The following is a 21601-nucleotide window of genomic DNA, read 5'->3' as shown; positions in this document are numbered from 1 at the left end:
ATTTAACTTTCTTAGTTTTTTTCATATACATATATATAGCAGTTTAGATTTGTTATTATAAATATTGTAATTCTAGTAAAGGATTATTTCATTTTGTATAGCCAGTAAAGAGTGTTAAATGAAAATAATATTTGTCGACGTCTCTTGAGTTTTAGAAAATTTTGACATTCAATAAAATTGATTTGATAAAAGATTAGACGTTAACCACAAAATAATCTGATGTTTAGGGAATCGTTCGCAAGAATTTCTCGAATGGAGCGTATATAAAATAAGATGAGGCCGCGCTCGGTTAATTGAAAATGTTGGAACACGCGCAAACGGAACGTCGATAGCTATGCGAACGCATTCTCGCGAAAGTAATACACGAAATTGATATCGAGTCGGGCAAGACTTTTTTAATTAAGCGGCAGAAAATAGTTTTGCGCTTTGAAAGACCCGCTCGGCGCGCTGCCCATTCCGATATTATTATCGGCGATATTATTTGCGGTGGTGAAAATAAAGAAATCGAGAGAAAGAGAAGTGTAGCAGCAGACGGTGCACCCGGGAGCCGATAGCCCGTGAAAGAGTTTCTTGTACGAGAAAAGCGACCCCCTTTCCCCAAGCCCGGATGAAATACGAAGTCCTAGTGATTGTAAATCACGTGGGGTACAGTGAAACACGGGGCGCCGTTGTCGGAAGAATTATCGTGACGCGACGCCGTATTCCGCGGATATCCTTTATCCCTTTCCTTTCGTTTCCTCGTTTTGACTTCGCCCAGTTTCGTTCGGTTAGAGAGACCTTAGTACTGCGTGTGTCTTTTAATGAAATTAAGTGTATCCGAACATATCGCTCAAGTAATCTCGAGCTGGACTGATTTTTTTCACATTATTTTCACAAGATTATAATTGTATAACTTTATAATGAATAAAAATAAGTAGTAAGCTATAAATATGTTTTTTTCAAATGTATCTAAATTTAAACGCTAAAAAAAAAAATAACTTGTACGCGACTGTCTACTTCTTCTACGTCCTAAGTAGTCATCAACACCTCGAAATTGTTAGACGAAGCGGGCGTCCCTAACGAAGGGTTGCCGGCCTGTAAGAAGGGCGCGCCTAAAATCGAGGAGGGGTCTTTTTAATACTACTTAATCGGGTTTACGCCGTACGTCTTCCGTCAAAGGCTCGAATATTCACGGCAAAGTGCTTCAGAGTCCCCTTGAGGGTCTAATGTAATAAACGGATGGACAAGCGGTCGATCAGCAGCCTCTCTTGATTGGATATTGATCAGCTGTTCGAGAGAATGTCGCCCAATCGGGCGGAAAAGAAGCGAGGGAAAATGCTGCAATGTATTTTTACATGGAACTCACTTCGGAACAAGTTATCGCAAACTTTTTTATTTAGACAGCTTTCTCTCTCTTTCTCGCCCTATCTCTCATTTTTCTTCTTTCTCTCTTTGTAAAAGTTCACAGGTCACGGATAAAGGCGTCACCTTGCATAGGAAAGACGATATGTCAACCGCACTTTTCACGCTTTACACCTTCGGCAAAAGATATCCTTGTGAACATGCTGCATCGCTTACATAACTTGGTGTATTTCAATCTTAGAAAGTCTCAAAGGATCTTCTGAATTTACATAGATTTGTCAGATAAACATTTATATTTCTTTCAATTAAAAAATGCAAACAACGTTGAGAAATAAAAATTAAAATATTATGCATTTGATGATATCGTGTAAAGAAACAAAATTTATACAAATGCATACATTTAGAATTAGTATAGATAAAAATTTTGTTTGTCCAACGGTGCACAAAAATATTGAATCGTATAAAATTAATATTATAATTATTATATATATATAAAAAATTATGTAAGTATATTGCTAATAATAAGAGCAATTTTAATCAAGAGAACCGCTTCGTTATGTTAGTATCAAGACATTCTGAGATCTTCTCAAGAGAACAAAAAGCAGTTTGCATACTCAAGTTAAGTACGCCAAGATACTCTTGCTCTCTAAGCGTTAATACAACAAAGGAGCAGGTAAACAATGCACTAGCTTCGTTTTAGTGGAATGATTGTTTTTTAGGAAAGGAAGTAAATTATGTAAGCAAATAAATGACGCTAAAAAGTCTTTATATCTTCCTTATTTTTCACGTATTAAATTTAAGCGTGCCTTATTAAATTTAAGCTTGCACATCATATAATAAATAAGTCATATATTAATGCAATATTTTTTTAATTATGTAATATGTATATGTAAATATATACATACTGGTTGATAAATGCTGAGAAGGGGAATTGTGTTACTTTGTTCAGAAATTTCTTAGTAGGTAATTGTCAATCAGTGTATCAGTAATTTTAATGAACCATTTTAAAAATATTTGTTACTTTTTTAATTGGTTTTTAAAAAGCAGTGCAGATAATACTGCAATGAAGGAGAGCTCCGTCGTCTCCGATTTTGCCGAAATAATATTAAAACTTTTACAATATTAAAATAAAATTGCCGTTCTTAATTAAGAAAAAAGTTACATTGAGTTGCGCCCCGAAAAGGAGGGCGGATTTTAATTTACAGATTCATGTTTTTCGTGTATAAAAATACACAATATTGTAAGTAAAGTTTCGGTAAAAGAATTTTCACAAAATTATTACCCAAATTTAAATAAAAATTGATGAGACTCACCGATACGATGCTCAGCAGCGAAGTTGTAAACTGTAAGATACAAATACATGGAAATTACATAATAAAATTAATTGATAAATTTAAATAATTGATTAAAATAATTGATATTTCGAAAAATAATTAGTATAAAATTATTGTTTACGTTGAGCTTAATAGTAAAAATAATAATAATAAATATATAAATTATTCACCATATAGTTGCTCCACCATCGCCCGATGCCTTTCGGGCCTCCTCCTCCTCTCAGAATAAGCTTCGAAACACTTGCACTCGCGTTACTTTTTTCCGTTCGCGACGTCCGAATTTTAATTATATCACAATCTTCGTCGAAACGCGTTTTGGTGAAACGCGAGAGCTTATTCGTGCGCGAATAAAATCGATGCGCCGCTTTTTTCAAGGTTTATCGGAGGGCCTCATCGAACGACGAAGGCAACTTCCTCCGCGACGCACTCAAGAGTTGCCGATATTCCTGAATTATATCGTATATTATATCGGTCACTACACATATTACGATGTCGGCACACGCCACGCGATCGGATGCATACGGATAATTAACGTGGACACTAATTAATATACTCACACTCGCACTCGCACGGGCCGGTGATGAGAAAAGCGCGCGAACATTAATTGCGAATAATGAGAAAGTGCACTAGAGGGCAATCAACAATCTACATTGTGTTCGAAAATATATTTACTTGGAGTGAAGTGCTCGATTGACCAATCAGGAGAGAGAGATCCTCGATCTCCGATTGGTCGATCAAATTTTGCACCTGTGAATCTATTTTCGAACACAACCTAAAATTTTTATAATTTCGATTACAACCTAAAATGTTGCTGTCCTCTGGTGTACTTTCGCATTGTTCGCGCACTTATCGGTCCGCGAAAGTACAAGTGTATTAATTAGCGCCTTTAATTAGTGTCGTTAATTATCGTATAAATTCAATCGCGTGTCGCACGTATCGATATCGTGATCGATCTCGTCGGCCGCGAATCTCGCTCGACGTTTCCCGGCCTTTACGTGAGATCACGTGACATGACGTCACAGCTCCGGCTCGCGCCGCCGAAAGTTTGCGCGCGCGAATTTACGAGGGCGGACCGTGAGAATCATCGGGCACTTTCGACGCGAAAATTTCTGAAATAAACTCTCGCGTTTTACCGAAATGCGTCGAGGATAGTGATAACTAAAATTCGGGCGTCGCGAACGAAAAAAATTAATGCGAGTACAAATGTTTCGAAGCTTCTTATTCGAGGAGGAGATTCGGGGTGATATCGGGCAACTATATAATGAATAATTTATTTATTATTTTTTATTACTACTAAAACTCAATGTTAATAATAATTTTATATTAATTATTTTTCGAAATATCAATGATTTTAAATTTTACTATATAATTTCAATATCTATATATTTATATTTTATATAGTTTACAACTTTGCTGCTGAGCATTGTATCGGCGAGTCTCATTAATTTTTACTTAAATTTTGAATAATAATTGTGTAAAAATCCTCTTCATGAATTTGTAAATTAAAATCCACGCCCGAGGACTTAATCCATCGTAACATTTTTCATACTTAAGCAACAATTTTAATTAACAGGTTTGTATTCTAGACACAAAAATACACTATATTGTAAAGTTTTTGGCAAAATCAGAAAAGACGGAGTTCTTCTTTAGTTAATTATCGCAGTCCGTTTAAATAAAAAAAACTTTTAACTGATAAATATTTACACGGATAAATATTTGTAAATTTATATTTCTTGCTAATAACTGACATTATCTACAATCATGATCATAGTAGTGCGAATGTCATTAATTTTATTATATATATAAAATTCCTATTTAATGAGGATATTCCGTTAAAACGCGCAAGCTAAAAGAAGTACAAAAGTGTTAGATTTATAACCGCGTTTTACAAATAATTGAAGTGCGAGGACATCAACATGTCCGGAAGACATATGAAAGGAAAAGAACGTGTATAAAGGCAGAAATGCGTATCTTGCAAATGACTAACATTATCTGCAACCATGATCAAAGATCGAATTAATTTAACCGCTGGGGAATTCAAAGTAACACAGATTTCTGTTTGGAAAGAGTTAGTCGGAAAGTCTGTTGATCAAACTGGCGCGAATGTCATTAATTTTAATTATTATCAACATAACAGGCGGTATACTAGATTTTTCTACACGGAGAAAATGTTCTCTTAGAATTTACCCTGAAAATCATGATAATCGTGGAACATGATTGGTATTGGATGATATGGTATTGGAAGAATTTTATAAATTTTTCTGATTATTAATATTTGCCACAATAAAAATATTAATATCTACCACAATAGGATAGAAAATATACTCGATTAATTTTACTATGTACATAGTAAAATTTTCTATATACCTATTAATATTTTTTATTGTGGTGAATATTAATCAGAGAAACTCTTATGAAATTCTTCCAACGCCATATTATCTTACGATTACAATGATTTTCAGGGTAAATTATAAGAGAAAATTCTCTCCGTATATCTAATAAGACCGAAGGATGTTTCCTGGAACGCGTAAGCTAAAGTAAGCATAATAGATTCATAATCTGCGAAAAAGTAACAAACGACAGATCACTGGAGGATAAATAATTTCAGGGAGGAGAAACGTTTCACGCCAGATCTCGTTAATTTTAATAGATTGCGTAGGAGCGGCAAAACCATTGTTCATAGCTTTCGTTTGCAAAGTCGACAACGAGGAGGATGAGACGAAGCATTAGATCGTCTAGACAAAAGTTGAAAGACAATACCGCGAACTTGCTTTCCACGTGAGTCGATTATTTTGAGAATTTCGCGGCACAACTACACTGTGAAAATGCTGTTAAGTACATCGTGTAAGAAACTACTTTACTCAAATTTCTCGCGCTTTCGAATTTTGAAGTGCAAAATTAATATTTATTTCTTTCTAATTAAACGAGTCGTATATGTGTGTAAGTAACGTGCGATTGAAAATAAAAGTATTTTATCTTCACGCGTATAATTGTTTTTAAAATAAAGGCTGTGCTGGGACTGTGTGCGTATTTATATATGTATGTAATTCCAATCAGAGAAACGGTTAAATATCGATAGAATAGAAAATTACAAAAAAAATTGGACTTTTTCAATTTTTTTTTCAAATTACAAATAAATAACTCCATGGTTCTTCATCTTTTGATTAGCAAGGAATTCGTCAGCACTTGGCAATATCACGATTGGTAAAGTGTAAATGTTTGCGAATCTCTCAACCCTTTGTTGGAAATTAACAGCCAAGTGAGCAGTTAGAAATTCCATTTTGTGACCGTTTGTGGACACAATCAAAACTATATGTTTCAAGTGTTCGCGATACACTAGTATGTATTGATTTAGTAAATACATGTTGGCGATATTTTTTGCAGCCATCAATATAACGACTATCCATATTTGAAAAATAACCGCGTTTGCTCTCCATCAAGAGTAACAATTTATAACTGCTATATTATGTTTCAAACTATAGATATACATGATACGTATTGATAAGAGCTCTGGTATGGCAGTTTTAAAATTAAAATAAAAACAAGAGAGATTGCACAACAACAAAAAAATAATAATAATTAAAATAGTGTATGCGTCTTTATACAAATATAATGATAATTATAATTGGCGATTTATCTAAAATAACGATATTAGAAAAGCTGGAAGATAATTTAATAATTTTATGTAACATAATTATACATTTAATAGAGTTTGAGAGTTTACATTTAATTTTACACGAAATTATTAAATTGTTTCTTTTCTTATTTTCTTTAACAAAATAAAAATGTCATTGTTAGATAAATTCTGTTCTCAGTGTGTCACCTTTTCTAAATGTTATTAATGTTATCCGTATAATGATTGATATACACCGGGGTTTCATGGAGGGTTACAAGCTCTTGATGGAACCTTTCGAAAAGATTTTTCTCGATTAGAGGAAATCACCACCAGGCTATCATTATCCGGCGTAGAGAATACACTCTGGCGGTTTGTAAGCTCCAAATTGAAACGTCGAGGGTCCTCGGCTCGTTACGTCGCCTCTCTCGGTTCCAAATCCTTAAATCCTGGCATTTAGTGCAAAATTAAGTGCCACCTGGTACCGGGTATAAGCGCGACCATCCCGGAGGTCTTCCGGTGAAGGCAAATGTTTGATCGGACGTTATGACCGTACCCAGAGGAGGAATTAGAGTTAATAGAGGGTTATATCGTTCGGGCTTTTTCGCCGGAGTACAAAAGCGCTTTCCTTGACCAGAATGCGATGGTCCGACCAGCATTTTTCACGTGGACGTTTACGTCCTTTAATTAGAACGCCGTTCCTCCCGGAAAGCAATTTAGAACGAACGAGTAGGAGCGCTAAACCGATACGTATCAATCCGCAATTAATGGATCTCTCTGCGGGATATTAAATGTCTAATGTTGCACGATGAAAAAGAAATGTCTCCTTCATTCGATTAAATTGATAATTGAGTCAAATATATATCTATCGATACGTTTTCTCGATATTTAATTATTTAAGACCAAAAATATATAAGAAAAAATTCTAGTTAAAATATTGTGCTGATAATTACGAGGCGATATTGATGATTAATTTATCGTTTTATTTGTCGACGTTGAAATGATCTTGCACTTGATTCGATTAAATTGATAATTGAGTCAAACAAATATCTATCGATACGTTTTCTCGATATTTAATTATTTGAAAGCAAAAATATATAAGAAAAAATTCTAGTTGAAATTGTGCTGATAATTACGAGCTAGGCGATATTGATGCTTAATTTATCGTCTGATTTGTCGGAAGATTAAAATGATCTTGCACCGGCGCAGTTCGGCGAGAGAAGAGGAGAAAGCAATTTGCCGAATTGTAAGGAAAGACTTGTCGCACGGGTTGCTCTTGAAAATTAATTACCGGCCTACGTGCATTAATTTAGACCATCGGGCGTGTCATTTAATTAATCCGCCTATGTTTCTGATCGACGACGTCTTCGCGCCCCCAGCACCACCATCCTCATTTACCCCTGTCCATCCTCTCGTCGTCAGCATTTCCCCACGCCGTTCCCCGTTGACGACGTCTCGCATCGAGTTATTTATTTAATTGGACATTAAAGCGCAAGAAAGCAATTATGAGGAACGATGAGGTGTCTCTATGTTTCCTTCTGGGAACAGTATATTTTAATTAAAGGCATGAAGAGGGTGGAAGAAAGATGAGACATAATCCGTACGTTGTTGTTGCAACCTCTCGTTCGTCGATAGAGAGGACGCGTTCGATATTTTGACACACATTTCTATAATTTATGCGAAATTCGAATATTGAAAATATAATCCTGATTTTCTTCCTTTTTTTGCGCAGGTAAACGGACAAGACGTTTCAAACTCTAGTCACGAGGATGCCGTGCGCTGCTTTCAATCGGCCCAGGAGCCAATCATCGTCGAAGTCCTTCGACGACAACCTGGGCAACAGGTTCCTCACACACCCTCGAAGGAACACGAAAGGATCGTATGTCAGGATAAGAGCGAGGGAACGACGAACGGAAAGGGTCCGATAGAAGAACGTGTGTGCAACGACGATGTCAAGAAGGACACGGCGTGTCCTTTGGTGTCGACTGCGGTCCAAACGGACTGGGCTGGTCTCATAGAGGAGGAAGAGTTGCTGCCGGGTCCTCTGGTCGAGGAACAAGCGAACGACAGCTTCGAGGACTTTCTTGCTCATGACATCGACTTTGAGGTATCTTATTATTATGTCCTAATATCTAAATATATTCGAGGCAATTTTGTTTGAAACTTTGTTATTTGATGGAGGATGATTTAGATGCAAATTTATTCCGTTAATGAATTTACATCTTTTTAAACGATATTTTGTGGAAAGTGTTATTCTTGAGAATATTCGATATAATAAAAAGCAAAGAGAAGAAAGAGAGTTGCGCTTGTCAGTAAAATGTGAAAGAAAATACTGTTAAATGAGAATTATAATATGTGTTATTATACATATGTAGCAGAGCATATCTCGTTTTCCTAATGTGTTTGTTAAGTGGTGATAATATCGGTTAATGACGAGGAAGACTATGCAAATACGAGTGCATTTAGTTTCGTACAACATTATCTACCGTGGCGAACATTAATATCGTTACGAAATGCTGTTGAAGGAGGTGACGTTGCGGAAAAGCGGAAGTGCCGAGAAGCTTGGACTGACCGTGTGCTATAGTTCTGGTTCCGGCAGCGAGGACGTCGACACAGAGGTTTATATCTCGGAAATAGTTCCTGAAAGTCTCGCAGCCCGGGACGGTCGGCTGCGAGAAGGAGATCAAATCTTGCGGGTAAATTCAGAAATTCCATTCTCCATTCTCTAGAGAGAAATGTTATCGCAACATCATACTATATATATAATTCGCCAAAAATTCTCACAAAGTTGAAGAAAAAATCTAAACAACTATAGAACTCGTAACACGTCAGAATTTACACTGTCAATAATGAGAAAGAAACTGTTACATAAAATTCGATAATTTCATAATTTTATATTTTACGTCATCTGGATATAGAAATAATACCGCGATATTTCGTCAAATTCAAATGATAAAATCTGAAAAGCGTAAAACTGCGAGAATTTCCAGGAAGATTTAATTCAGCAAAATTAAATATCTCCCATTAGTTCGGACGTGATACTTTATCTCGAATGAGTAAAAAGCACGTAATAATACGGTAAAGTTTAACGAGAATTCAGTGAGGGAAGTTACGGATAATATAGTATGTAACGTATCGTATAAATTTAATAGGCCAACAGAGGTAAGCACGGAAGTGCCTGCGAAATCCCCCGAGGAGCAATAATACAAACATACCGCATATAAAGCTCCTAGCAGCTAATAATAGCGAATTTGCACCGAGTTTGTGTGCGCGTCGTTCGAAGATCACGTCGTTGGCCGAGATTGCAAAATTTTGCATCACGGATCCCCAACGGATCCATGACGTTCGCGAATTTCCTGTTGACGCCTCATTATCCTCGCCGAGGATTCACCTAAGCTCCATAAGCCTCTAAATCTCATTAGATAGATTATAATTACGAACCGTGCTCTTGCCTTGCCTCTTCCTTTCTCTCTCGCACTCGAGTCGAAGGGAAATGAGACGGAGTACAGTGAATGAATATATATGATGGATTTATCACCCTCTGTCTGTCTGTCTGTCTCTCTAGATTCCTTTGTCAATGAGCTCTCCCGTCTCTGGTTTAGTGTGACATTATTCGACATCTTACCGAAAATTATCTTAGCCTATTTAACATGACTTCTCTCCGTGCTAAGGATTCCCTCGAAGAAAAGAAGGAATTTGAATCTTTGACTAATTAGAAAAAGACGAAATTAAATTAAATTACATTTTTGTCAAGAAATGCAAATCGCATCAGATTAAAATTTTGAATTCAGAAATTATTTTTTTTTTGTTTTTACTTTGGCTACGTTTTTATTTATTATTTTTAAAGACGTGGCATGTCTCTCCTTGGATGATTAAAGAAAACAATGTCTGCGTTCGCATTTTTTTGTTAGGAAATACAAATTATACACGGACACAGGACTCTATGATTAAAATCACAATTATTTGTCCGTTTTTATTTTAGTTGCACTATTATTGTAAGTGTAAATTCTGGAATGAGAAATTTGCGTTGAGAGTCAGCTCACGAACCAGGGGGTTTCAGAGGGGTCTCTCTGAGTCGGATTTACATTCAGAATACGGCGTTTCATTATGCATGTACATCTCTCGCGAGAACAGTGACTCATTTCGGAAATCAAGAACCGGCCGTCATTTATTGAAAGGAATCTTTGCTCTCGTTCCAGGTCAACGGCAAGGATGTCGCGAATAAGGAGCAGACTGAGAACTTGTTCGCGGAGACAAAAACTGCGGTGACAATTCTCGTCAGCCGATGCGTATATCAAGTTCGTTTTAGTCTTATATTCATCTTATTATTATTGCAGTATTTATCATATATAAATTATGTAAATTAAATTATAAGGAAGTAAACTTTGAAATAATATAATAAAAAAATATAAGAGATATAAATATATGATAAAGATTAGAAAAAATTGCCATGCAAATATGCAGACATATCAAATAAATATTTATGAAATAAAAAATATCTATAAAAGATATCCTTTTTATATGTTAGAAACTAATTTACCCATTTTATTTTAGGACGACGAATATGATGACAGACGCATCTATCATGAAGTAAGTTGAATGTAAAGTGATAAAAAAAAAGTATTCAGCAAGACGCTATATCGTAATCTATCTATCATAAACCATTTCGCTTCAGGGGTCGCCGCCGCTTTCGCCTGAGAACCTGCCAGCGTATCAAAATAGCATGATCGAGCAGCTGATCCGTCAACAGCAGCAGCAAACGGAGGAACGTACCAAAGAAACCGAGATAAACAACTGCACCTTGAAAGCACCTCCACCTATACCTTCTCATACTCAGCAGCAACAACAGCAGCAACAACAGCAGCAGCAACAACAACAACAACAGCAACAACAGCAGCAGCCACAGCAACAGCAGCAGTCTATCAACATCTTCTCCACGAACTCCTCGTCCACATGTTCGTCGCAGAACTCGCAAAAGTCAAGCGGCAAGAATGCGACTTCGCCGGCACATCACACGGAAGAGCGTAACAAACAGTGGATGCAAGATTCGTTGAAGGATTGCTCCAAGAGGCTCGAGGGTATCTCGCTACGCAGCCAACAACCTGGACCCCCGCAGCCGCCAACGCCGACGGTGAAGCTCGTTGAAGCTTACTCGAGCCACGTGTGGAGCGACACGGAGCACATCTACGAGACGATACCGGAGTCGGACAGTGAGCCAATTTACTCGTCGCCGTACGAACATCACCAGCATTGGACGCAGCAATCGAACCATGCGACTACGCCATTGCAGCACAGCAGTGGCCAAGCCAGCACAACACAGAATCACCTGTCTGCCAGTGGACAACAGAACCAAAAGTGGTCCTCTTCAAAGAGCAACAGTTCTGGCGAGGAGAAGGACAGCTCGAGCGCGTACAACACTGGCGAGTCTTGCCACAGCAATCCCTTAACCTTGGAGCTTCAACAGGGCGAGAGAGATCATCATAAGAGTACGTTGGTATTGTGTCCGCCGCCGAAGACACCGCAACAGCAACAAAAGCTGAGCTGCAATTGTCCTATGACGCCAAGCGCGACGTCCGCGCCGTCCGTGACGCTCAGACAATCGTCGAAGAATCAAAGTGTGAGAAAGAGCTCGTCGTCGTCCTCACATCATCACAGAGATCGTAATGATTTGTCGATGAACGCCAACACGCTGCCAGCTGACACCATGTATACGAACGTGGCAAATCTGCAACAAACGATGATGTTGCAGCAACAGCTGTTCAAGCAGGCGCTCAATCGAAAGAACATCACAACATCTAAGGAAACATCGGCGGGCGGCGCGAGAAAGTCCAAGTCGCACGGCAACTTTCAGGCGCCGAATCTCACGCAGTACCAGTTTGTCGGCAGTCAGCAGGTGTGCACGTCCACCACGTGGACACCGCCAGAGGACAAGGGCGAGGTGCAGATGGAGTGGAAGGTGAAGAGGAGAGCGGATGGGACGAGGTACATCGCCAGGAGGCCCGTAAGAAATCGGATATTACGAAATCGGGCAATCAAGATCTGCGAAGAGAGAGCTGGTCACACCACAGAGGACGATGCCATGTCGGAGATGAAGGTGAGCGTCGTCGTGATTGATACTAATCAAAAAATCTACTATTGATCAAATGTAAAAACAAGATTATAAATTCTCTTTCCTGGAAAAAATATACAAAGTAAGTTGTATAGTATATCTGAATAGTAATTCCGATTTTGAGATTTTCAATTAAAAACAATTCATTATATGTATTTACATATTTATTCTAGGTCGGACGCTACTGGAGCAAGGAGGAGCGCAAACGACAGTTGGAACGCGCGCGTGAGCGCAAGCAACGACAGCAGGAACTAATGCTGCAACAGCAACAGCAGCAGATGCAACAAACCAACGATCTACTAATATGCGAACATATAGAAGACAAGGGATCGAAGAAGCCCTTAAACATCGTAGAACTCAGTCACAAGAAAATGGCGCGTAAAAAGACGACCCTAGATGATTTCACCACCGTACAAGAAATGTTGGTTCACGGAAACAGGGTGGGAGCAAACGGTCCCGGCACGGGGGGAAAATTAATGGGTCTGCTATCGGTTACTACGGTATAAGCAAACTCTTTGCGCGCTCTGTCTCTAGTTCGTTCCAAGTCAATCATTCGTCGCGCAGAAATATAGGAAATCGCGCGCAAAGATATATTTTTACGAATGACTTTTATATAGTACGAGAAAAACATTAAAATATTTTACCGCATGTAACACTCCTCCCGAATTATCTACGTGACACTACTTATGTATCTGTTTTATATAATTCGTATGAATATAACTGCTTGTGCATCGTGCAAAGGCAATGTTAAAGATTAGAGTTTGTTTGAATAATCAAAGATTATTTGCACTCTCTCTCTCTCTATCTATACATATACATATATATATATATATATATATATATATATATATATAAATGCGCGCAGACTTCATTCGACGATCACACTGCAAAGTTCTTATAATATATATAACACAAGTATATATATAAATATATATATATATATATATATGCATGTGATATCTTTGATTATTAACACGAAAAAGATGTAATTTAACGTTGATTATATAAAAACAACAAAAATATTTATATTTAATTTTCTGCTGGATGTGTAGTATACGGAACATTCAATCATTTTTGTGATTTTATAATAAAAATGAAAAATGCGAAAAGGACATGTTAAAAAACACTGAATAAAGCGAGGGAACTTAAATTGTCGCTAAATTATAGACATGTGTGGAGTTTATACAGCACGTTTGCCCTAAATCAATCTTGTAAATACTTATGACGCCGTAATATACGTAGATTATTTTATACACGTGAAATATTCAATGCGCAGAGACGGTAATTATAAATTTGTAGATATGTATAATAAGCGATATATTAATATAATCAATATTATCTTTTTTGTTTTGTGCGTTATGATATAAAAATATGTGGCAGGGCAATGTATCAGAGGACCATCGCCTTAATGTCGATTCCATTGTTGACTTATTTTCGTGAACATCGAATGGTGTGTTTTACAGATTATAGCACGCTGTTTTGCGTAATTTTTACATGATTTTGTAAAGTAGCTAGAGAATGGACGTAATATGTGAATGATACGTACTCGAAATTGGGGATATATCTCTGGTATAAGTGTAAAAAAGCTGTTTTTTTTTTATTCTCATGCATATAACTCGTATATGCATCGAGATTATTTTTTCCCTGCAGAAAACAATCAAATACTAGAATCCCATACTGCCAATAATGTCTGCCCTGTGACTCTATGTACTTTAAAGTATGTATGTACATGCGTATATGGAAAAGAGAAAAATCTAATGAGTGCGAAAATCAAATATGCGATGCTTCGATAAAACGATTGTCACGCGTACTTTTTAATGAGAATTTACTGCATAATATATGCATCAGGAATGATATTAGATACTATAATATTGTAGAAAATATGTTGTATGATTTAGATTACATATAAACGATTGCGCGTATGTATGCTGTCTTTTGTATGTAGATGCGATTTAACGATTCTAAAAATATGTGTAATGTAAATAAAACCCAAATATAAAATATAGCATTAATATATGCAATGGTGGCGACAAATTGCAATGATTATCGTAATTGTACTTGTAATAATCCTTTTTTTAGATCTTGTGTCAAAATAATACAAGAAAATAATTGGCGACAACATTTATAATAATGGAAATAATGAACGTTGTCGCGGAGTATAGAAAAGATCGTTTATTATGAAATTCAAAAATTGTTCCAATTATTTTCCTATTACATATTACATAAGCGCATTGATATTTATGGTATTCAAGACTTTTAGTTCTGGCACATTCAGGTGTTGGATATACACGCGGAAGCAATGATGAGTGGAGAAATTCAATAGGAAATCACGCAGATATTGACCGAGGTTCAAATGGTAAATAGAGTCCCGCAATAACTCTGGATCCTCTTCGTCATCATTATCTTCATCCGCGCCTCCAAATTCTACAAAGGAGTCATATTCAATGACATTTTCTTTTATTAGCGATTGTATAACATAGGTTCTTCGCATACAACTTACGTAAAATGTTTTCAGTCTCATTTCCGGGATCTATTAATTCATCTTCGTCTTCGTCCTCATCCTCGTCATCAGAGTTCTAGACATTGAAATTATGTTTTTATTGCGATAAAGTAAAATTGAAAATAAAACATAAAGAATACAGGTATGTAAAAAGAAAACGGGTTACTTACCTCTGTATCTTGACTTTGACTGGCGTTAAGGATTTCAATATCATTTGCTAATTCGTTGATTATTACTTTAAATATTTTTACAAGTACAGGCATCGAAGTCCATTCGTAAGGCTGCGATTCAGCTTTGCTTCTGGTTCTCACACCATCTTCGACTCCTACATATATACCCGAATTTTTTATAACTTATTATCTCGCAAAAGCCATTATATATATTTTTCTTTTTCGTACAATAAAATAATTTTTCATAATAACAACAGCATATTATGCAGTAAATCATCAGAATATAAAGTATTACTAAATGTATATACTTTTTTCTCAGTAAAATCGATTTATCGCGTTAGAATGATAATGAAAAATGAATTCAATTATTAAATTTTGAAAATGTATCGAGCAAGAAAATTTATTTCGTGACCAATTATCCGCTTCATTCATGTACAATAGAAAAATTGAAAGATTATTACCTGAAATAACCATATCCCCTTTGACCGAGATCTCATCCAATCTGCTATCTCCGTGAGTGACTCCGTATTCCAGGATTTTGCACAACGCAACCGTCGAGACTTTGCGATCGTATCTACCGAGAAACAAACGCTGCCTGCTAACCCATTCGGACAGTACAAATGCGAGTGCGCTTTGTCCGGTCGGACCTGGCACGGTCGACAGAAAATTTAACAGAGCGTCGAACTGCGTGTTTACGAGATGCGCGTAAATCATCAGTAGGCTCTGCATAACTATTAACGTTTCGGCACTCTGCATCTTGCTCAGCACCGCTTTCAACAATAGATCAAGATTTTCACCCAGATTGTTCCCAACGTTTCTGATCAACGTTGTGACTAAACGTCCGACAAAAGTTGCAGTAAATTCACTCGACTGAAATACCACCATGTATATAGATATGTAATTTTATAGTAAAATAACTTATCCTAATTTCTGTGGCGATGATATATTACCTGCGGATTTAGAAGTTGAGCAATGATTTCCAATATGTATTGCAATCCGGTTTGCCCTTCGCTGTCTCGATGTGCGATGACTTGCTCCGCTGCCACGGATAAATAACTGCGTATGAGTTCTCCACCGTTTTGCAGGGTCGCGTGGTCCTCCGAGTTGAGAATGCAGTGACAGGCAGCCGGGAAAGCGGTCTCGACCAAGGCGTTACTCAGAGGCGTCGGTGAATATTGTACAAGAACTCTTAGCACATCCAACGCTACGGCCCGAGTTCCCTCTGACAAAAAGAACAAAGAATTAGCGATAAAGGCCAAATCAAATCGATTAGATTTGACAAGAAAGGGTATTAATTAAAAAAAAAACGTACCATCCTTTGATTTGTTCATAGGAGTTATCGCCATCATACTCGTAAGAGTAGGTATTATACGAGTTTGCAACAATTCGATGCAGCTCGGATTCTGCGTCAAATCCTTGAATATGTTCTGGCATATATCTAAGATGGTTGGGTCACTATGGAATTTTACAAACACTGCAATTGTCAAAGGACAAATCTTGTTTTCCACTGATGCTGTAAGCTCTTTGTGTTGCTATAAATACAAATAGATTCAAATAAGTAAATAACAAGGAAAAAAAGCAATAAAAATATATGCATAATAAAGAAAAATGTCGGAGCATTACCCAAACTAGTATTTGAAATGTTTCCATGACCAAGATTAGAACATCCGTGCTCGGTTGACTAACTAGACTGAATAATCCTTGAAATATATTGGGCATATGACAGCGTATTATGTTGACGATGGAATCTTTCTCAGTTGACGCTTCGCTAAACCAATAGATCGCTTTAACAGCGCTGATGCGAATACAAGATGGTTGATTTTCCTGTAAGCCGTTAACTGTCGCTTCCAGAAATCGAGAACTCACTTCCGGTGGCATTATTTGAGCGTACCGTCCGCCAAGACATAAGCAGCGACCGAGAAGTAACGGTGGCGATTCTAAAAAAGATAATACATATAATTTTTACAATGATTCTCTACATATTAATTATAAAATTATATAAATAGGATATAAGTTACTCGGTTTAATGTAATTAATTACCCGAATCATTTAACATTCCCAAAACAGCTGTATCTAGAAATCTAATAATATCGAATTGCAACGTCCCAGCTTGTTGTTTTTCAACAACAGTACACTTAGATAAGCTCAATGCCAGAAGAGAGGATTCCCGTAATTTCCACCAACTTTCGTTGCTATTGCTACCGTCGCCATTACCGGCTTGTAGTGCCTTTGTTGCTTCAATATGTCGTGTAACTACATCACAAAGCGCATGTATTGCTTTCTCTTCAAAATTATTGATAAGAGTCTGTAACGAAAACGATGAAATATTAATGTTTACTTTGTACTTATAACTTTGTACGGTTTTTTTAAAATTATTTCATCCATTATGTTTCTACTCACTGTTAAAAATTCTTGCGCGGAAATTCGAACATTATAATCGAATGTACATTCGTCTTCCTCTACAAATTGATTCGGATTAGTTGTCCATTGTTGAATCTGGTCGTATGTTATTTGCATAAATATTATTAAATAATATATTATTTCTGGTAGCATATTATCTAGCATATTTATAAACCTCTTGCGTTCCACGATAGTCTGAACAAATTCGAATATCGCAATGATCAAACTGTTGAAATTGATTACTTCACCTAGAAAATAAAAATGTATTTATAGAAAAAAAAAACATTAACAATATATCAAAATAACGTACCATCAGAATCAACTTCTTTGTCATCGATATCTTTATCGGCATTGACTATCGTTTCTTGATAAGTCTTTGCACTTTGACATAAAGTTTCCCATACGGGTGGCAGCATTTCAGGTAAAAGATGCGATACATATTTGGGCAACTTTGTAACAAGACAATTTATGGCTTTAATAATATCTGTTTTGAATCCGCTGTCACTAGTTGGGCTGTTAGGCACTCTGAGGCACTCAACAAACTTCTCACAGAACATAGGAATAATTGGCTGCAGATACTGCTCTGTAAATCTTTTTTCGTACATTCCCAAATTAGCAGCCAAAGTTGTAATTGTTACAAAAATCTCAACTGCACGACCACGCGTTTTAATCGAATACTGCTGCAAGAAACAAAGATGACAATGCAAAAAAAAAATTTTTTTTTAAATTTCCATTTTCCATCAAAAACTTACATTTTCACTTTGAAATATCCTGTACATTTCTTGAAGAATAATAGGTCCCACATTGGGCAGCTGAGTGTCCGTGACATCTCGAGTAAATTCTGTCAAGACTCTCATTGCTCCATGAACAGCATATTCACTCTCTTCTCTTAGACAGTTGACAAGAACATCAAACAAGGCAGGCCAATTTTCAGGCCAATCCCAATGTGCTATACCAGATATTGCATAAGCCACTGCAGTTCGTACCTAAAGTAAAAAATATCTTGTTTATTTACATTCTTATACATACAAAATTGCATCAATGTGCAATAATATAATATTAAATTAAACGACAAATTAAATTTTTATAATTAAAGTAATTATTTGATTAAAAAATTACCTTACTAATAGATTCTCGAAGCCCTATAGGTAGTAATTCTTTTATCTTCTCTTTAGCAGTATTGTTAAGCTCTGGTGGACGGAACTTCTCAGCTAATGAACACCAATGTGTTTCAACATATTGCTTCAATAAAACGGAAGCCAATTGTCTGATAGGTAAATGCCCATTAGGATCAATGACAAATTCTGTCAAGTGTATTCCATATTCTTCTGTCACCTCTAAAGCTTGAATTCTCTGTTCCGCTGCTTTGCGGGTTTCGTAATGAGGTGACAAAATTTCTGTCAATGTCTCGTACAGAGCTTCCTTCAAGGAGCCTTGTATGTCGCTGGCAATCATTGTGCGAAATGAAAATTAGCTTACTAGCCAGCATCTGCAAAGTATCGTCAGACATTTAATTATGTGTCTACTTAATTTAATTTTTTATCATCTCTAATATATCTTACCTAAATTTACACCGCTGCTGTTCTATCTTAATCGTCGTATTTGCTCTTACATACTATGTAATTACGACACCTCTGACATCTCGAAATATATCTGTGCAGAATATTATAACACATCTATATAAACAAGTGGAAACGAAACAAAGAGGAAAACATGGATTAAATAAAAGTATAAAATTAAACATTCATTTCGCGAGATATGCATAGCTGCAATATTACATTCGTAACATTCGAAAACATGCAGATGAGAATTATATTTCGATTTATATCAAACTTCGTCGTCGCGTTTAATATGCAGATAAGATTCTGTACAGTCTGCTACTGTAATTCGGATCGATATAATACGAATGTACAACGTCGTTTTATAAATACGAAATAATATTGCGACATACATAAGAACATGTGAATTCATGTAAATGATATATAACCACCGCACTTACGCACCGGTCGTGCGTGGATGAACGTTCAAAATTTTCTACATTTTCTAAAAGCCGGTTCCACAAATTGGTTATACCATTGTTTATGCATTTCGTGAGAGGTGCGTTATCTCTTATGAAATTCTCATCGTGTTCCAAAATTTACTCGTGAAGTAGAATTGCGACCAATCAGAATATTTAGCGTTCGAAAGATATCTTCGGTCTAGTTCTTTTTCTCTAGCCACATAAACGTAAAAAAGGCGGGAAAATCAAATACATATTTGAAATATTTTTAGAAACGCTTAAAAAATCGTTTATTTTTTAAAAATAATATTTATATATTGTGTTTAATTGCACTATAAATTTCACTTTGTACATTTACTTTATATCTTCTCTTTTATTAGTTTCAATTTATTTCGATAAATTGTAAAATCGTATTATAATTAATAAGCTATTTAATCCATTATTTATCAATTTTCAACAGAAATTTTAATTTTTTTACAAATAAATATGATATTCAAATAGAATGTGACTATCACATGAAGAACTACCTTAACGTTTGTTATACTTTTTGCCAGCAGAGGGAGGTTTCTCCTTCTCATGCTCTTTTATAGTTCATGATACATTTCGGTATGTTTCGGAGTGAAGATATCTCATAATTAATAATAAAAATTAATTCACGTAATTAATTTTTCTTGCAAATAAAAGAGCTACGTTATAAAACATTTTGTCAGATTACCATATAATTACTTTTTTACATGTATTGTTATTTGATTTCCAACGATTCCGGCAGATTACCATGACGTGTTTCAGATGGCATTTATGGTGGTCGTAGTGTGACAACAGAAGTGAACATAATTTGATAAAAAAATTATATAAATTTAAGATTATTAATCTTATAAATTGAGAGTAACATTTTAAATGTTGAACTTTACGTTAATCTTTTTACAATTTCGTTTAATTTCTGACAAAATGTTTTTTTCCGCTATCCACTATCGTACACAACCTCAATGTGTTCTGTTAATTCCTTTTTAGCGTGTAAATCGTAGAATTTCACCTTTTTTTTTTATTCGAGGAATGTTTGAGTGATTTTTATTTTTCGACAATTTTGCATAATTTTTGACATATAAAAAATATTTTAACATTGCCTTTTCTATTTTTTGCTAGAAAAATGACGAGTAAAGTAAAAACGCCTAAGACGAAGGAAGGTGCCACAGAAAATGCCAAAGTGGCTCTGAGGAAGAGGCCCTTCAAGAGGCATGGACGTCTGTACGCGAAAGCCATCTTCACCGGTTATAAACGTGGACTGCGCAATCAACATGAACATACAGCGCTGCTTAAAATTGAAGGAGCCAGTACTAAGCTGGACTCTGATTTCTACGTAGGGAAACGATGCGTCTATGTATATAAGGTATAAGCCATCTCTGATGAATTTATTCAAATTTAACAAACAAGTTGAATGCAAAAGCAAAAAAATTCTTGTGAAATTACTTAAGAATTCTTTTTCAAATCTATTTGCTTCCTTTTAATGTTTTTTCTTTTAATTTTGCAAAATTTAATTCAGAATTGTATCTGTGTTCGTTAGATTATGTATTATTATTTATTAACATGATTATAATAGCTTATGAACATTGCTGTAGGCTAAGAACAAGACGCCGGTACCTGGCAAAACCACAAAGAAAACAAAGATTAGGGCTATCTGGGGTAAAGTCACTCGTCCCCATGGAGCAAGTGGATCGGTCCGTGCAAAATTTAAGAGAAATCTGCCAGCTAAGGCAATGGGTCATCGTATCAGGATTGTAAGTTGAAGTTTATATTTTATAATTCTATGCGTATACACACAAATATATGTATATATTAAATTTTTTTGCTAATTAGAATATAAAAACTTAATTTTATGTACAATTTCTATATATATTTTAATTAAGAAATAATTGCTACAATCAATTGTATTGCATGTAATGTTATATCGCTCAGTATTAAATAAAAGTAATAATGTTTTTTTTTTTTTTTTACTAAAGATAACTAATTTGTTTTCTGTTACAGATGTTGTATCCCAGTCGGGTATGAACAAATAATCTTGTATAATATAAGGAAATAAATACCATTTTGGTACAAAAATAAAATTGTGTTTATTTTAATACATACGAGCCGAAAAC

The 21601-nt window shown here is 35.8% G+C and overlaps 3 protein-coding genes across 10 annotated transcripts in view; 2 read left to right on the top strand and 1 right to left on the bottom strand.

Moving 5' to 3' along the window:
• Positions 1 to 14812, top strand: part of Slip1 (SLo interacting protein 1) — a 173160-nt gene extending 158348 nt beyond the window's left edge. Inside the window, exons 2-7 of one of the 2 annotated variants that reach the window (XR_003821262.2) lie at positions 8021 to 8395; positions 8814 to 8984; positions 10488 to 10586; positions 10843 to 10878; positions 10964 to 12479; positions 12571 to 12633. Coding sequence is in view for 1 of the 2 variants with exons in the window: in XM_029313853.2 (XP_029169686.1) it covers positions 8021 to 8395; positions 8814 to 8984; positions 10488 to 10586; positions 10843 to 10878; positions 10964 to 12382; positions 12571 to 12903 (2433 nt within the window). In the remaining variant the exon portion in view is untranslated. Of the gene's footprint in view, positions 1 to 8020; positions 8396 to 8813; positions 8985 to 10487; positions 10587 to 10842; positions 10879 to 10963; positions 12480 to 12570 lie in introns of both variants that reach the window. The other variant, XM_029313853.2, reaches the window with a different exon arrangement.
• Ipo9 (Importin 9) lies at positions 14555 to 19553 on the bottom strand. 6 transcript variants are annotated; one of them, XM_085483063.1, is made up of 14 exons: positions 19471 to 19553; positions 19030 to 19120; positions 18587 to 18956; positions 18220 to 18453; positions 17778 to 18147; positions 17468 to 17715; positions 17108 to 17372; positions 16691 to 17004; positions 16380 to 16599; positions 16018 to 16289; positions 15529 to 15937; positions 15068 to 15222; positions 14898 to 14973; positions 14555 to 14821 (listed from the first exon to the last, which is right to left on the bottom strand). In XM_085483063.1, exons 3-14 carry the CDS (start codon positions 18920 to 18922, stop codon positions 14616 to 14618), a joined length of 3105 nt encoding a protein of 1034 aa, XP_085339189.1. In that variant the 5' UTR covers positions 18923 to 18956; positions 19030 to 19120; positions 19471 to 19553; the 3' UTR covers positions 14555 to 14615. The 6 variants fall into 6 exon arrangements, with proteins under 6 accessions (XP_085339189.1, XP_029169685.2, XP_085339166.1 ...); XM_029313852.2 differs by having other exon boundaries at positions 19030 to 19143; positions 19471 to 19547; XM_085483040.1 differs by having other exon boundaries at positions 19030 to 19143; positions 19419 to 19546.
• A 464-nt stretch (positions 19554 to 20017) lies between these two features.
• On the top strand, positions 20018 to 21568 carry RpL35A (ribosomal protein L35A). Of its 2 annotated transcripts, none has more exons than XM_029313925.2 (4): positions 20018 to 20072; positions 20610 to 20853; positions 21083 to 21241; positions 21489 to 21568. In XM_029313925.2, the coding sequence occupies exons 2-4, from the start codon at positions 20614 to 20616 to the stop codon at positions 21510 to 21512; spliced, it is 423 nt and encodes a 140-aa protein (XP_029169758.1). In that variant the 5' UTR covers positions 20018 to 20072; positions 20610 to 20613; the 3' UTR covers positions 21513 to 21568. The 2 variants fall into 2 exon arrangements, with proteins under 2 accessions (XP_029169758.1, XP_029169757.1); XM_029313924.2 differs by having other exon boundaries at positions 20059 to 20123.
• The last annotated feature ends 33 nt before the right edge of the window (positions 21569 to 21601 follow it).

Source organism: Nylanderia fulva, unplaced genomic scaffold, assembly GCF_048542155.1.
Source record: "Nylanderia fulva isolate GAGA-0341 unplaced genomic scaffold, ASM4854215v1 Scaffold1, whole genome shotgun sequence".
In the NCBI taxonomy this organism is placed as follows: Eukaryota; Metazoa; Arthropoda; class Insecta; order Hymenoptera; family Formicidae; genus Nylanderia; species Nylanderia fulva.
The sequence above is the reverse complement of the archived record's forward strand: the minus strand, read 5'-3'. Positions and strand labels throughout refer to the sequence as shown.

What these genes read in the sequence shown, in the direction of transcription:
- Ipo9 (XM_085483063.1), bottom strand. Translation starts at nt 18,922, where the DNA reads ATGATTGCCAGCGACATACAAGGCTCCTTGAAGGAAGCTCTGTACGAG. An exon ending in GGGAATGTTAAATGATTCGG is followed by an intron (nt 17,005 to 17,107) that starts GTAATTAATTAC and finishes TATCTTTTTTAG; the next exon opens with AATCGCCACCGTTACTTCTC. An exon ending in TATGAACAAATCAAAGGATG is followed by an intron (nt 16,290 to 16,379) that starts GTACGTTTTTTT and finishes TCTTTTTGTCAG; the next exon opens with AGGGAACTCGGGCCGTAGCG.
- RpL35A (XM_029313925.2), top strand. Translation starts at nt 20,614, where the DNA reads ATGACGAGTAAAGTAAAAACGCCTAAGACGAAGGAAGGTGCCACAGAA. An exon ending in GATGCGTCTATGTATATAAG is followed by an intron (nt 20,854 to 21,082) that starts GTATAAGCCATC and finishes ACATTGCTGTAG; the next exon opens with GCTAAGAACAAGACGCCGGT. An exon ending in TGGGTCATCGTATCAGGATT is followed by an intron (nt 21,242 to 21,488) that starts GTAAGTTGAAGT and finishes TTTCTGTTACAG; the next exon opens with ATGTTGTATCCCAGTCGGGT.